The sequence below is a fragment of the Scomber scombrus genome, chromosome 9 (assembly GCF_963691925.1).
Source record: "Scomber scombrus chromosome 9, fScoSco1.1, whole genome shotgun sequence".
Lineage (NCBI taxonomy): Eukaryota > Metazoa > Chordata > Actinopteri > Scombriformes > Scombridae > Scomber > Scomber scombrus.
The window spans coordinates 305,708-320,343 of NC_084978.1; the positions used below are offsets into that span (position 1 = coordinate 305,708).

Sequence of the window (14,636 nt, forward strand, 5' to 3'; positions counted from 1 at the left end):
TGATTTAGAGAAACAAACAACCGACGCGTTTTACGTCACTTCCTCAGGTGATTTCAGTTTACAGGTAAGATTAAAACTTTTAAATCTCTTCATTGATGCTTCTTCACTCATCCAGAAGACATTTTTAAAGAAATCCTGAGTCTCTTATTTTGGCTCCTAGCAGAGCATCCTCCCCTCGAGTCATTCAGTCTTTGTTATTGATTGATTAGCTGCAGCTGATCAGATCTGATCAATCACTGCAGGTTGCCAGGAAGTGGACACAGATTACAGAATAGAGATGATTTATATTCATGTGAACTGTATATATATCCTTTGTTTAGTCCCTTTACATATAAATGATGTTATATTATAAATAATATTGACTCTGTGCTGGAAATATGAACTGTTTACACTTTCTGTTGATAGAGAAAAAAATCACACTTTATAACAGAGAGCAAACTTTCAATGTATTTTTAATGTTTGGGTTTTTTTTTTTAAAATCTTTGAATAAATGTTTATCAGCTGCACAAAAACTATTTTTAGAGAGTTGAAATATTTCCATTTTTGTATATTCTGAGTCAAATGAGGACAAATCAGCAAATTTTAAATTGTTGTTTTTTCTCTCAAATGTAAAAACGGGTCAAATGAGTTTTCCCACCATCAGTTCATAATGTCAACTGAAAACACTGAAACATCATTGTTCTTCAGACATCTCAGACTGTAAATAGAAGGTTTATTATAGAAAGTTATAATACATATTGTTTATTATTTAATGGTTTTACTGGTGCGGCCCTCTGGGAACTCATCAGGTCCATTACTACTAACAGAGACTGGATTCTGGACTCTTTTCACCCTGATGGATAAAGAGATGCAGCCTGTGAAGTGGAGACAAAACAACCAATCAGAACTACTGAATCTCCAGAATCAGTCTCCTCTGAGAAAAGGAGAACAGACGTCAGGATGAATGAATCAAACACACCCGAGCCTCTAAAGACTGGAACAAGGACTTCTTTTTAACACTTTATATTTGAGAATTTTCAATTTAAATTACATCAAGTAAGACACAAGAAGACAATGACCAATACATAGACAGTAATAAAAAAGTAAAAGAATAAAAAAATAAAAATAAAAAAATAGAAAAAGGGGGGGGGGGGGGGGCAACAGTGACGCATACAAGTAAAATAAAATAAAATAAAAAGATCAGAAAAATAAAACTAATGAAAATAAAAAATTAATTAATTAATTAAAATCACAAAGGGGGGGGGGGGGGGGCAAAAATCACGACAGTGTCATGAACTTCTTGCTGAGTCCCAACAGCCAAACCAACACACTAGATATGAAAAGCAACTAAAGCCTCATCAACAGGAAGCTACTCTGCTCCCCAGGATGAAGTATATCTAAAGCAACCATACTACCCCTAAACCAGGAGAGTCATATTAATATTAATCTCACCAGCTGTTGCTCTGTTATATTTGCAGCAGTACAGTTAGAAAAAGTATTTTTTAATTGTTCCAAAACCACAAGATCACACAAATCTGCACGTGTTCAAACTTCAGAGATGATTAAAAGTATTAATTACATCCTGTGAAAACTGAAGATAAGACAGTTTATCCTCCTTTCTACCTTCCTGGCATCTCATAGGCTTTAATAACAGCTGCCACTGAACCATAACAAGCTGAATCAGCCTCCTGAATCTCTCAGTTAACACACACTGCAACATGTTGATCAGCATCAGGCATCAGACGCAGGTACCAACCAGGTTAAAATGTGAAGAGGAGCAAACACCTGAAGAAACCTCCAGGCTCAGCTGATCCTCTCTGATCAAGTGTTTAAAGCTCGACATTGATCCTGGCTGTTAGTTTCACTCCTCAGAGATAATTCTCTGTCAACTTCAGATCTCATTTTCTCAGATTTCTCAACTTCAAGTCTCTGCTTCAGCTTCTCATGCTCCATTTGCAACAGCAGCAACTCCTCCTGTTGGTGAAGACGAACCAGCAACTCCTCCTGTTGAAGACGAACCAGCAACTCCTCCCGCTGGTGAAAACGAACCAGCAACTCCTCCTCCTGTTGAAGACAAAACAGCAACTCCTCCCACTGGTGAAGACGAACCAGCAGCCTCAGCAACTCCTCCCGCTGGTGAATGCGAACCAGCAACTCCTCCTGCTGGTGAAAACGAAGCAGCAGCCTCAGCAACTCCTCCTGTTGGTGAAGACAAACCAGCAGCCTCAGCAACTCCTCCCACTGGTGAAGACGAACCAGCAGCCTCAGCAACTCCTCCCGTTGGTGAAGACGAACCAGCAGCCTCAGCAACTCCTCCCGCTGGTGAAGACAAACCAGCAGCCTCAGCAACTCCTCCCGTTGGTGAAGACGAACCAGCAGCCTCAGCAACTCCTCCCACTGGTGAAGATGAACCAGCAACTCCTCCCGCTGGTGAAGACGAACCAGCAGCCTCAGCAACTCCTCCCGCTGGTGAATGCGAACCAGCAACTCCTCCCGCTGGTGAAGACGAACCAGCAGCCTCAGCAACTCCTCCCACTGGTGAAGATGAACCAGCAACTCCTCCTGCTGGTGAAGATGAACCAGCAGCCTCAGCAACTCCTCCCGCTGGTGAATGCGAACCAGCAGCCTCAGCAACTCCTCCCGCTGGTGAATGCGAACCAGCAACTCCTCCCGCTGGTGAAGACGACCCAGCAGCCTCAGCAACTCCTCCCACTGGTGAAGATGAACCAGCAACTCCTCCCACTGGTGAAGACGAACCAGCAGCCTCAGCAACTCCTCCCGTTGGTGAAGACGAACCAGCAGCCTCAGCAACTCCTCCCACTGGTGAAGATGAACCAGCAGCCTCAGCAACTCCTCCCGTTGGTGAAGACGAACCAGCAGCCTCAGCAACTCCTCCCGTTGGTGAAGACGAACCAGCAGCCTCAGCAACTCCTCCCACTGGTGAAGACGAACCAGCAGCCTCAGCAACTCCTCCCGTTGGTGAAGACGAACCAGCAGCCTCAGCAACTCCTCCCGTTGGTGAAGACGAACCAGCAGCCTCAGCAACTCCTCCCGTTGGTGAAGACGAACCAGCAGCCTCAGCAACTCCTCCCGCTGGTGAAGACGAACCAGCAGCCTCAGCAACTCCTCCCACTTTACCAGGCAAAACCTCCATCTCATAGTTAGACTATAAAATGGACTTAACTGCTTCCTTAACTTGAGCCTTTTGTCACTAATATCAATCCTATAGTAGTCTGCAAATTTTAACACCTCACCTTAAAACCCCTCTGATGGGGTCTCAGTACTAAACCAAAGGAGAGCAGTAACACTAACACTAACACACTGGCTGTAACAAAGGCAAACAGGAGCGCCTCGTTTATCTGCCTAACCAAACACTAAAGTAACTCACCTTTAGTCTTCATGTGGTTAGTTACAGCAGCTGTTTAAGCACTAATGACGCTGCTATGAAGAACAGATAAGAACCTGGAACCCTCCTTCACCCATCATTCTATCATTCTCCTCCCAGCGCCTCCACCAGGTCCACGCAATGCTAAATGGACTATAGAGTGCTGATCTCTATTTGACCAGTCGGAGCTCTTCTACACTACATGCCTCATTCACACACTGGGAGTAAACTGGAGTTCAGTATTTTGTTCAAGAACAGATGGACGATTGGTGGACGACCTTCTCTACTTCCTGCTCTACTTCCTGAACCACACTGACTGGACTTTAACAGTAAGTGACACAACAAGGTTAAAGCAAGAAAATCATGATTTATTTAAATGACCTCAAAACTAAGTGAATAATGGTACGAAGTCAGTAAATTCCCAGTATTCCCAGTGTTCCCAGCAGTGAACCCTTCCTGCTGAACATCTGCCATATAAACACAAAGACGAGCAGCCTGTAATACTGTGATCATGTTTATTATAATTATCTTGAATAATAAAAATAAACAGCTGTGATGATATTTAGTGTGATCCAACATGAGTCACTTTTATTCTTCAGGTTTTATTAAGCAGCAGAAATAAGACTCATCTTTAAGCAGCAGTAACATTAAGACTGATTGATCCTCGCTGTGTTCGGGCTCCTACAGAAGGTTTCAGGCTCATGTTTGTGTCTGTTGCCATGGAGACGGCAGGACAGGAAGTCACTTCAGTGGAGAGAAGGAGCACGGAAACATGAGTTTATTCTCCTGATGGTCCAGATAGTTGACGCTGTTTCTGACTGAGAGACACACAGAGACAATCAGTATTGTTATCATTGATTATTGATCGAGATGTTTTATTAATATATTAGTATTTTATCTCCACTGCTCCAGTAGAGTCTCACCTGCAGCGACGACTCTGGGATCGGTGTGAGCTTTACGCCGAAGTTCAGCTCGTCGGTCGGCGCTCTCGAACCACCAGAGAGAGTGAACTACACACACACACACACACACACACACACACACACACACACACACACACACACACACACACCTGTTAACATTCAGTGCAGACAGGTGAACATCCAGAGGCCTCCAGAGTTATTTTTTACAGTGTACCTCTGTTCAGCGGGCCGAACTCATTGTGGAACGCTCCCACCAGCTTTCCGTAACCCGGAGCATCACGAGCGCTGACGGCAGCGTGGAACGCTTCGCCCCAAACCGCCGGACCGCCAGGACGCATCTGGAGGGTGATCAGCTCGTACACACCTGAAACACACAGCAGGTGTCACACCTGAAACACCTGAAACACTCAGCAGGTGTCACACAGTGATTGGCTGCAGTGTTCCAGGGGGCGGGGCTTACCTCCCTCCTGTGGAGGCTTCTTCAGGTGGCTCCAGGGAACCAGGTAGGTGACCTGGTTGTACTGACTAGTCAGCATCGGCATCGCCTTGGAGCTGTAGTCTGAGAGCCAGGTGGGGTCCTGAGCCAGAGCTGCCCGGACCGCTGCCCGCTTGGCGTAACTGTCTGAGGAGCAGAGGAGCAGCTCAGTCACACTTTAAACCACAGAAGAAGAACAAGTTTGTGACTCTGAGACAGAAGAAGAAGAATCTCCTCACCATACTTCCATATATGGAACACCTGGTTCAGGCCGCCATACTCCACGCTCCAGTAGCCAATCAGCTCAGAGTGGGCGGTGCGCAGGTGGATCTTCTCATTGGTCAGTTTGAGGAAGGCGGCGTTCTGGTCCGGACGGATGCAGTAGGTGCGGAACTCGTAGAAGGTTGAATGTTGCTGCTGGGAGCCAGTAGAGAGGCGCGCACGAGGCTGCAGAGAGGAGGAAGAGAGGAGGTCTCACTCTGACTGTTAACAGACGAACCAGCAGCTGCTCCTCACATGATGAAGAACAGATTTATTCAGCTTAAAGATGCTCAACATACAGTTAAATAAACATTAATAATATATTAATAATACAGAGGTTGTAAAATTATAAGCAGACAAAGATTAAAGTAAAGTTTTTTAGAGAATAAAAAGTTTAATGAACTTTTAAAGCTGAGCAAACATGTTGAGCATCTTAAAGCTGAATAAATATGTTATTATCTTCATATTTGTTCTTCTTTTAAGTTTTACTATTATTACTATTACTACAACTACTAACAATAATAATAATAAGAAGAACAATAAGAACAATATAAAACATAAGGAAAGAAGAATATTATTTTCCTTTCCTTTATTTATGCCCTGATGGTTCTTGCTGCCACCTGCTGGACACAATCAGTCAGTGCAGCTGATGAGTTATGACCATGCAGACTGAATGTTAAGTTATTATCTGCTGTATGAGAGGAAGAAGTAATCAGATACTTTACTGCAGTAAAAGTACAAATACAGCAAAGTAAAAATACTCAATTACAAGTAAAAGTATTAAAACCAGGTTTGTGAAGGTTACTATGGAAATGTAATAGATTACAGATTACTAGTTACTCTATTTATAATGTAATAAGTAATGTAACTATTTCAATGACTTCATCAAAGTAATGTAACTTATTACATTTGATGACTTTTCTAATGTTCTAACCAATGTTTTCATCTGTTAGTGTAAATGTTCCCTCCATCTGTCCTTCCTTCCTTCCTTCCTTCCTTCCTTCCTTCCTTCCTTCCTTCCTTCCTTCCTTCCTTCCTTCCTTCCTTCCTTCATTCCTTCTTCCCTACCTCCTTCCCTTCCTTCCTCCCTTGAGTATGTGTGAGTATCCTTCATGGATACTGACATGATTAATAAGGGAGATCATTTCTTATAAACATTTAGTTTATGTAGATGTTGGAATATAAAATAAATATATCTGATGAATAAAGTGAGTTTAATTGGTGCTGTGACTCCTAATAAGCCCACCTCATGATTTATTTACTAAATATAACAAATAATATTGATTTCAAAGAATTAAAAACATTAATATATGTATTCAGTAACATGTTAAATCTTAAAGGTGAAACTTCAGATGTAACTTCCTTTATAATCAGCAACATTTTCATCAGTAACTGGAACAGATTACATTTATATTTATCTAATCATTAAATTATAAAACACTGTTACATGGATCATTTATTGAAATGAAAGCATGTGGAGTCTCATAGGAGATTCAAGGTTGAGTGTGTTTGTGTGTGTGTGTGAGTGTGTGTGTGTGTGTGTGTGTGTGAGTGAGTGTGTGTGTGTGTGTGTGTGAGTGTGTGTGTGTGTGTGTGTGAGTGTGTGTGTGTGTGTGTGTGTGAGTGTGTGTGTGTGTGTGTGTGTGTGTGTGTGTTTGTGTGTGTGTGTGTGTGTGCTGGTTAATTTAATACTTCATGTTTTGACCTTTTCACTGACCTCGATCCAAATATCAACATCTAACTTTTTAAACTTGAGAATTTAAATCAGAGTTTGTAGTTTTAACGTTGAGAGGATCTCTGAGAGTCTGCCAGACTTTCACAGTTTGATGTTTATAACAAACTAAAAGTGTTTGTTAATGTTTGAGCTGCAGTAAACAAGCAGGTGTCAGTGTGTGTCAGACCTGCTGCAGTCTGATCAGCTGGTTCATGTTTGGTTGTTTGAACATTTGTCAGAGTGTGACGTCACAGAGACTCACCTGAGCAGCAGGTGAGAACAGGACAGCAGCTGATCTCAGGCAGGAGCTCCTCAACTTCAACATGTTTCAAAGTAAAATGACAGAAAAGAGAAACAGCGATGAAGTTATCAGTCAGACAAAGATCCTCTATAACGAAGAGCTCTCACTCCACACAGAGAAATCTAATTACCATGGCAACCAATCTGATACAGCCAAAAAACCCTGCATCTGCTTTAATGTTAAAGAACACGTGTTTATATTGGATGTGACGTCTCCACTTACAGATTTAATGTCAGTTTAATGTTCAGGATGACGTCATTGTTTCTGTTTCTGGTTCAGGAATAATCAGCAGAGTAAGACTTCCTGTCTCCTCTCAGACTGCAGACAGCTGTGACGTCATGACGTTTAAATCGTTCCTTTTTCAGGAATTAAACTTTTTATTATTATTAAACTTTTGATTTATTGATCCTGAGAAACGTCCGCGTGCAATTAAGATTTAAATATATATTTATATACATTTGTTTCTTTTTGTAGCGGAACAACAGCTGACGCGTTTTACGTCACTTCCACAAAGGCTTACCAGACGGTGTGATGTTTGGTGCGCGTGGAGCTCCAAGGTGAGTCAACATGTGGAAACTGGTCCAGGTGTCGCTCCGCAGGGCCGCGGGGACAGGTGTCTGGCTCCCCGGTCCCCGGTTCTCCGGTCCACGGCTCACAGCACCGGGAGCACCGGGTCTACCATCACAACCCTGCCGGCTGCTCAGCACCAGAACCAGAACCGGAGCATCCCGGAGCTGCACAGTGGACCCGAACCTGGAGGAACAGTTCGTGTTCCTGGACTGTTCAGGTGAGTCTGAGCCGGACAGGTGGACTAGAGACACCTGGTGAAGTTAGTTTCAGGTTGGATATTTCTAACTAGGGTTGTGTGTGTATAGTGTGTATAGTGTGTATGGTGTGTATAGTGTGTGTATAGTGTGTGTATAGTGTGTATAGTGTGTGTGTGTGTGTGTGTGTGTGTGTGTATAGTGTGTATAGTGTGTATAATGTGTGTGTATAGTGTGTATAGTGTGTGTATAGTGTGTGTATAGTGTGTGTATAGTGTGTATAGTGTGTATATAGTGTGTGTATAGTGTGTGTATAGTGTGTGTATAGTGTGTGTATAGTGTGTATAATGTGTGTGTATAGTGTGTATAGTGTGTGTATAGTGTGTGTATTGTGTGTATAGTGTGTGTATAGTGTGTGTATAGTGTGTATAGTGTGTGTATAGTGTGTATAGTGTGTAATAGTTGTGCATCTCTGGTCTGATGAGCATCTCGATACATTAAATAAACAGCATCAGATCCTCCTGGTTCTCACGTCTCAGCTGTTATAATGTTATTAGAGCTGCTAGTTGTTAAAGGGTTAATAACTGTAGTTACTGTGTGTGTGTGTGTGTGTGTGTGTGTGTGTGTGTGTGTGTGTGTGTGTGTGTGTCTGTGTCTGGTCTCACACAGCAGAACCAGTGATTAACTTCACACTGAGATAGAAACACAATGAAAACCAACCTGAAACTAACTTCACGGTAGAAGAGACACCTTCATAAAATAACACAGGATCAATAATTAATACAAACTGAAGGATTCAGGACAGAAACAAACATGATTAAACTTCCTGAATGAGTTAAAGAAACAAACATGGACATGAAACTAGATTAAAGTCTCAGTTCAGTGTTTTATTTGATGTTCTGCTTCATGTTCAGCATGAACTCTGAAGTCAGACTCTTTACTGTTTACATTCAATCATTTTACTCAAAAAGCAAATAAAACTTTATTTTTGCTGCAAAATCAAATAAAGTTGATCTCAATAAACCCAAAAACTCTGATCAGCTGTTTGCTCCTTCTGAAGCTCTGTTCTCTGTTGGTTCTGATCCAGACGACCAGGAGGGCAAAGACCCGGCTCTGCACCAGAACCCTGAACAGCAGCAGCAGCAGATCCTCCAGCAGCAGCAGATCCTCCATCAGAACCCTGAACAACAGCAGATCTTCCAGCAACAGATCCCTCAGCAGCAGCAGCAGAACCCTCATCAGAACCCTCATCAGATCCCTGAACAGATCCTCCTCCAGCAGCAGCAGATCCTCCAGCAGCAGAACCCTGATCAGATCTCTCCAGTGAAGCAGCTCAGGTCTCTGGAGCGCCAGCTGCAGGTTCTGGGGGGGCTGCAGCATCAACAGGACTCTTCTCCGGACTCTTACATCCAGTTTGATGACGTGGACTTCCCGCTGGACTCGGGCCTGGTGAAGTCTCAGAGGAAGAGGAAGGTGAAGAAGGGCGAGCACAAGATCTTTGGGACTCCAGATGTGGATGAACAGGTGAGTGATACCTGCTGCTCCGGCTGCGGTGCCGTCCTGCACTGCACCGCTCCGGCGGTCCCGGGTTACCTGCCCAGTGAGAAGTACAAGGTTCTGCAGCAGGAGCAGCGTCTGAGCAGCTCCACCTGCCAGCGCTGCTACCTGCTGACTCACCACCAGAGGGCGCTCAACCTGCAGCTGTCTCACGACCAGTACCGGGCCGTGGTGCGGCAGGTCCGGCCCCTGAAGGCTCTGGTGCTGCTCATCGTGGACCTGCTGGACGTCCCAGACTCCATCGTCCCGGACCTGCCGGAGCTGGTGGGCTCCAACAAACACGTGGTCGTCCTCGGCAACAAGATCGACCTGCTGCCGGCCGACTCGCCCAACTACCTGCAGCGGATCAAACGTCAGCTGACCCGGTACTGCCGGGACGCCGGGTTCGGAGAGCAGGTGAGCGACGTGCACCTGATCAGCGCTAAGACGGGCTTCGGTATCGAGGGTCTGATCTCCAGCCTGCAGAGAAGCTGGAAGTATAAAGGTGATGTTTACCTGGTGGGAAGCGCCAACGCAGGAAAATCTACTCTGTTCAACACGTTGCTGCTTTCTGACTACTGTAAAACTAAATCACCTGACGTCATCAGCAAGGCTACTATCTCCCCCTGGCCTGGTGAGTGTGTGTGTGTGTGTGTGTGTGTGTGTGAGTGTGTGTGTGTGTGTGTGTGTGTGTGTGTGTATATATATATATGTGTGTAATCCCCTCTGACTGAGTGTGTGTGTGTGTATATGTGTGTGTGTGTGTGTGTGTGTATATGTGTGTGTATATATATATATGTATGTGTGTGTGTGTGTGTGTGTGTATATGTGTGTATATATATATGTGTGTAATCCCCTCTGACTGAGTGTGTGTGTGTGTATATGTGTGTGTGTGTGTGTGTATATATATATATGTATGTGTGTGTGTGTGTGTGAGTGTGTGTGTGTGAGTGTGTGTGTGTATATGTGTGTGTGTGTGTGTGTGTGTGTGTGTGTGAGTGTGTATATATGTATATATGTGTGTGTGTGTGTGTGTGTATATATGTGTGTGTAATCCCCTCTGACTGAGTGTGTGTGTATATGTGTGTGTATATATGTGTGTGTGTATATATGTGTGTAATCCCCTCTGACTGAGTGTGTGTGTGTGTGTCTCTCGTGGTGCGTTCAGGGACGACTCTGAACCTGCTGAAGTTTCCGATCATCAACCCGACTCCTCAGCGGATGTTCCGGCGGCAGGAACGTCTGAACGAAGCGTCGCAGCAGACGGAGGAAGAGCTGCAGCCGGAGGAGCTGAAGAGGCTGCAGCAGCTCAGCAGGCAGGGGTACCTAGTGGGTAGGTAGGGGGGGGGGGGTACCTAGTGGGTAGGTAGGGGGGGGGGCAGGGGTACCTAGTGGGTAAGTGGGGGGGGGGGGGCAGGGGTACCTAGTGGGTAGGTGGGGGGGGGGGTACCTAGTGGGTAAGTGGGGGGGGGGCAGGGGTACCTAGTGGGTAGGTGGGGGGGGGGTACCTAGTGGGTAAGTGTGTGTGGGGGGGGCAGGGGTACCTAGTGGGTAGGTGTGTGTGTGTGGGGGGGGGGGGGGTACCTACTGTATGATCAGGTGATCTAAACCTCACTGTCTCTGTGTGTGTGTGTGTATTTGTGTGTGTGTGTTATGTGTGTGTGTGTATGTATGTGTGTGTGTGTTATGTGTGTGTGTGTGTGTGTGTGTGTATGTGTGTGTGTGTGTAGGTCGGGTGGGCAGAACCTTCCAGACTGAATCCTCCATCAGAAGTGATGAGATTGAGTTTGACGTTGATCGTTTGTCTTTTGGAGACGACGAGGACGGAGACACGAGGACCCCGTCAGGTGAGAGCACTGAGGGACTGTGATTGGACGAGGGCTGTGTGACATCAGAGCACTGAGGGACTGTGATTGGACTAGGGGTGTGTGACATCAGAGCAGCGTTATTGATCACTCTGATATGAAACTGATCATCAATGTTTGGACATTCTTCCGTTTTCATGTTTTATTGACCGATCGATCACTTAATCAATAAAATAATCAATAGTTACAGATCTAATGTGTCTGATTCTGACCTTTGATCTCTTTGTGATGTCAGCTCCCAGCAGGTCACCTGTTGAGTTCACCTACAACGAGCTGAAGGATGCTCATTGGCTGTTTGATACACCGGGAATCATGAAGGAGCACGATGTGAGACACACACACACACACACACATATACACACACACACACACACACACACACACACACACACACACACACACACACACACACACACACATACACGCACATACACACATACACACATACACACACACACACACACACACACACACACACACACACACACAATAATACACACATACACACACACACACAATAATACACACACACACACACACACACACACAGACAATAATACACACACACACATACACACACATACACACACACATACACATATACAGACACAGAGTACTCCACCTTCATCATCATCATCCTCTCTCAGCTGCTCGGCCTCCTCAGTGAACAGGAAGTGAAGTCAGTGGTTCCGACTCACGCCATCGTCCCCAGAACCTTCGTCCTGAAGCCCGAAACCAGTTTGTTAGTGGGAGCTGTGGCCCGCATCGATTACCTGCAGGTACCGATCAATATATCAGCTATATCAGCTGATCAATCAGCTATATCAGCTGATCAATATATCAGCTATATCAGCTGATCAATATCAGCAATCAGCTGCCATAATTTCACTCTGTTAATCTGAGTTTATTGACAATCTGTTATTGATCGTGTGTTATTGATCGTGTGTTATTGATCGTGTGTTATTGATTATCTATTATTGATCGTGTGTTATTGATCGTGTGTTATTGATTATCTATTATTGATCGTGTGTTATTGATCGTGTGTTATTGATTATCTATTATTGATCGTGTGTTATTGATCGTGTGTTATTGATTATCTGTTATTGATTATCTATTATTGATCGTGTGTTATTGATCGTGTGTTACTGATCGTGTGTTATTGATCGTGTGTTATTGATCGTGTGTTACTGATCGTGTGTTATTGATCGTGTGTTACTGATCGTGTGTTATTGATCGTGTGTTACTGATCATGTGTTATTGATCGTGTGTTATTGATCGTGTGTTACTGATCGTGTGTTATTGATCGTGTGTTACTGATCGTGTGTTATTGATCGTGTGTTATTGATCGTGTGTTACTGATCATGTGTTATTGATCGTGTGTTATTGATCGTGTGTTATTGATCATGTATCAGGGGGAGCAGTCCTGCTGGTTTTCGGTCGTGGCCTCCGGTCGGGTTCCGGTTCACGTCACCAGTTTGGAAAAAGCCGACGCCGTCTACGAGAAACACGCAGGAGACGTTCTGCTGGGGGTGAGACGGCGCTCTGAGGTCACGTGACTGTTCGATCACGTGACTGTTTGATCACGTGACTGTTTGATCATGTGACTGTTTGATCATGTGACTGTTTGATCACGTGACTGTTTGATCACGTGACTGTTTGATCACGTGACTGTTTGATCACGTGACTGTTTGATCACGTGACTGTTTGATCACGTGACTGTTTGATCATGTGACTGTTTGATCATGTGACTGTTTGATCACGTGACTGTTTGATCACGTGACTGTTTGATCATGTGACTGTTTGATCATGTGACTGTTTGATCACGTGACTGTTTGAACTTGTGACTCTGATGCTGTGGTGTGTTCAGGTTCCTCTCGGAGGGTCGGAGAGGATGAAGGAGTTTCCATCGCTGCTTCCTCAGGACTTCAAGCTGGAGGGTCGAGGTCACCTGGAGGCCGCTGCTGACATCACACTGTCATCTGCAGGTAACAATGAGATGATGTCATCGTCTGAAACATGTGTACGTCTGAGGACAGGTGTGTCTCAGTAAGGACAGGTGTGATGGACAGGTGTGTCTCAGTGAGGACAGGTGTGATGGACAGGTGTGTCTCAGTGAGGACAGGTGTAAGGACAGGTGTGTCTCAGTAAGGACAGGTGTGATGGACAGGTGTGTCTCAGTAAGGACAGGTGTGATGGACAGGTGTGTCTCAGTAAGGACAGGTGTGATGGACAGGTGTAAGAACAGGTGTAAGGACAGGTGTGATGGACAGGTGTGTCTCAGTAAGGACAGGTGTAAGAACAGGTGTAAGGACAGGTATGTCTCAGTGAGGACAGGTGTAAGGACAGGTGTGTCTCTGTCTCCAGGTTGGGTGGCAGTGACGGGGGTGGAGGGAGACCAGCTGCTGCTGAGGGTTCACGGTCCGGAGGCAGCAGGTTACAGTGTGAGGACGCCGCCGCTGCTTCCTCACATCGTGTCTCTGAAGGGACAACGGATCCCAAAATCTGCCGCCTACAAAACCGTGAAGCCGGCGGGACGACTGGAGGACGGGATGTCTGCCAACGGGGCCGAGAGACTGCAGGTGAAGAAGAAGAAGAAGAAGAAATGATCCTCCTGGTCCTGTTCTCCGTCCGTCTGTCCTCCGTCTGTCTGTCCTCCGTCTGTCTGTCCTCCGTCTGTCTGTCCTCCGTCTGTCCTCCATCTGTCCTCCGTCTGTCCTCCGTCTGTCCTCCGTCTGTCCTCCATCTGTCTGTCCTCCGTCTGTCCTCCGTCTGTCGGTCCTCCGTCTGTCCTCCGTCTGTCTGTCCTCCCTCTGTCTGTCCTCCGTCTGTCTGTCCTCCGTCTGTCCTCCGTCTGTCCTCTCTTTCTGTCCAAACAGGAAGTGATCACCTGATGTCTCCGTCGTATTTAAGACTCGTTACTGTGGACGAGCGTCTGTGTGTTGACGCAGCGTCTCTGAAACAGCTTTTTCTTTTTTATACTTTAAACTTTAAGAAATATTTTTTGGCACTGAAGCAAACAGGAAGCTCTGATATGAACATTATGGGATCTGGCTGATATCGATCTATTGGCCGATAATGTTTCTGTACAGAATATAAACATGAACCCTGGTTAAGAGATGTAATAATGGATATATTACAATTTATTAATAAACTTTATTGTATAAAATGAAATCAGTGTGAACTCAATAATTATAGAAGTCTGTTTATATTAAAGTTGAATTAAGAAGTATCAAATAAACATAAAATGCTGCTTGTGTAACTATCGGTTGCTATGGATACGAAGGTTCAAACCGGAGCCACAAACAACCAGGAAACACTAGTTACAATCAGTTGTTTATTTATTTTCCAGAATGATGTCATTGTTGACATTAGAATGATGTCATTGTTGACATTAGAATGATGTCATTGTTGACATTAGAATGATGTCATTGTT

The 14,636-nt window shown here is 44.9% G+C and overlaps 3 protein-coding genes across 4 annotated transcripts; 2 read left to right on the plus strand and 1 right to left on the minus strand.

The window, feature by feature from the left end:
• Window positions 1-1,697: 1,697 nt before the first annotated feature.
• On the plus strand, window positions 1,698-3,140 carry LOC133986360 (polysialoglycoprotein-like). Its single transcript, XM_062426183.1, has 2 exons — window positions 1,698-1,727; window positions 1,890-3,140. The coding sequence occupies exons 1-2, from the start codon at window positions 1,698-1,700 to the stop codon at window positions 3,138-3,140; spliced, it is 1,281 nt and encodes a 426-aa protein (XP_062282167.1).
• A 725-nt stretch (window positions 3,141-3,865) lies between these two features.
• LOC133986079 (protein NipSnap homolog 3A-like) lies at window positions 3,866-7,079 on the minus strand. The gene is made up of 6 exons (XM_062425856.1): window positions 7,000-7,079; window positions 5,002-5,209; window positions 4,748-4,909; window positions 4,502-4,651; window positions 4,288-4,374; window positions 3,866-4,182 (listed from the first exon to the last, which is right to left on the minus strand). The coding sequence occupies exons 1-6, from the start codon at window positions 7,060-7,062 to the stop codon at window positions 4,106-4,108; spliced, it is 747 nt and encodes a 248-aa protein (XP_062281840.1). The 5' UTR covers window positions 7,063-7,079; the 3' UTR covers window positions 3,866-4,105.
• Window positions 7,080-7,577: 498 nt separating this feature from the next.
• On the plus strand, window positions 7,578-14,374 carry noa1 (nitric oxide associated 1). Of its 2 annotated transcripts, none has more exons than XM_062425853.1 (9): window positions 7,578-7,825; window positions 8,890-9,972; window positions 10,507-10,671; window positions 11,069-11,185; window positions 11,439-11,530; window positions 11,851-11,982; window positions 12,616-12,732; window positions 13,071-13,188; window positions 13,568-14,374. In XM_062425853.1, the coding sequence occupies exons 1-9, from the start codon at window positions 7,606-7,608 to the stop codon at window positions 13,807-13,809; spliced, it is 2,286 nt and encodes a 761-aa protein (XP_062281837.1). In that variant the 5' UTR covers window positions 7,578-7,605; the 3' UTR covers window positions 13,810-14,374. The 2 variants fall into 2 exon arrangements, with proteins under 2 accessions (XP_062281837.1, XP_062281838.1); XM_062425854.1 differs by lacking the exon at window positions 13,568-14,374 and adding an exon at window positions 13,306-13,404 and having other exon boundaries at window positions 13,071-13,259.
• Window positions 14,375-14,636: the final 262 nt, after the last annotated feature.

Excerpts from the sequence above, each read along its gene's own strand:
- LOC133986360 (XM_062426183.1), top strand. The coding sequence starts at position 1,698 with ATGTTGATCAGCATCAGGCATCAGACGCAG. Across the intron at positions 1,728-1,889 it reads GCATCAGGCATCAGACGCAG|ATTTCTCAACTTCAAGTCTC; the intron begins GTACCAACCAGG and ends TCATTTTCTCAG.
- LOC133986079 (XM_062425856.1), bottom strand. The coding sequence starts at position 7,062 with ATGTTGAAGTTGAGGAGCTCCTGCCTGAGATCAGCTGCTGTCCTGTTC. Across the intron at positions 5,210-6,999 it reads TGTTCTCACCTGCTGCTCAG|CCTCGTGCGCGCCTCTCTAC; the intron begins GTGAGTCTCTGT and ends TCCTCTCTGCAG. Across the intron at positions 4,652-4,747 it reads GAAGCCTCCACAGGAGGGAG|GTGTGTACGAGCTGATCACC; the intron begins GTAAGCCCCGCC and ends TGTGTGTTTCAG.
- noa1 (XM_062425853.1), top strand. The coding sequence starts at position 7,606 with ATGTGGAAACTGGTCCAGGTGTCGCTCCGCAGGGCCGCGGGGACAGGT. Across the intron at positions 11,983-12,615 it reads CCCGCATCGATTACCTGCAG|GGGGAGCAGTCCTGCTGGTT; the intron begins GTACCGATCAAT and ends ATCATGTATCAG. Across the intron at positions 13,189-13,567 it reads CATCACACTGTCATCTGCAG|GTTGGGTGGCAGTGACGGGG; the intron begins GTAACAATGAGA and ends CTCTGTCTCCAG.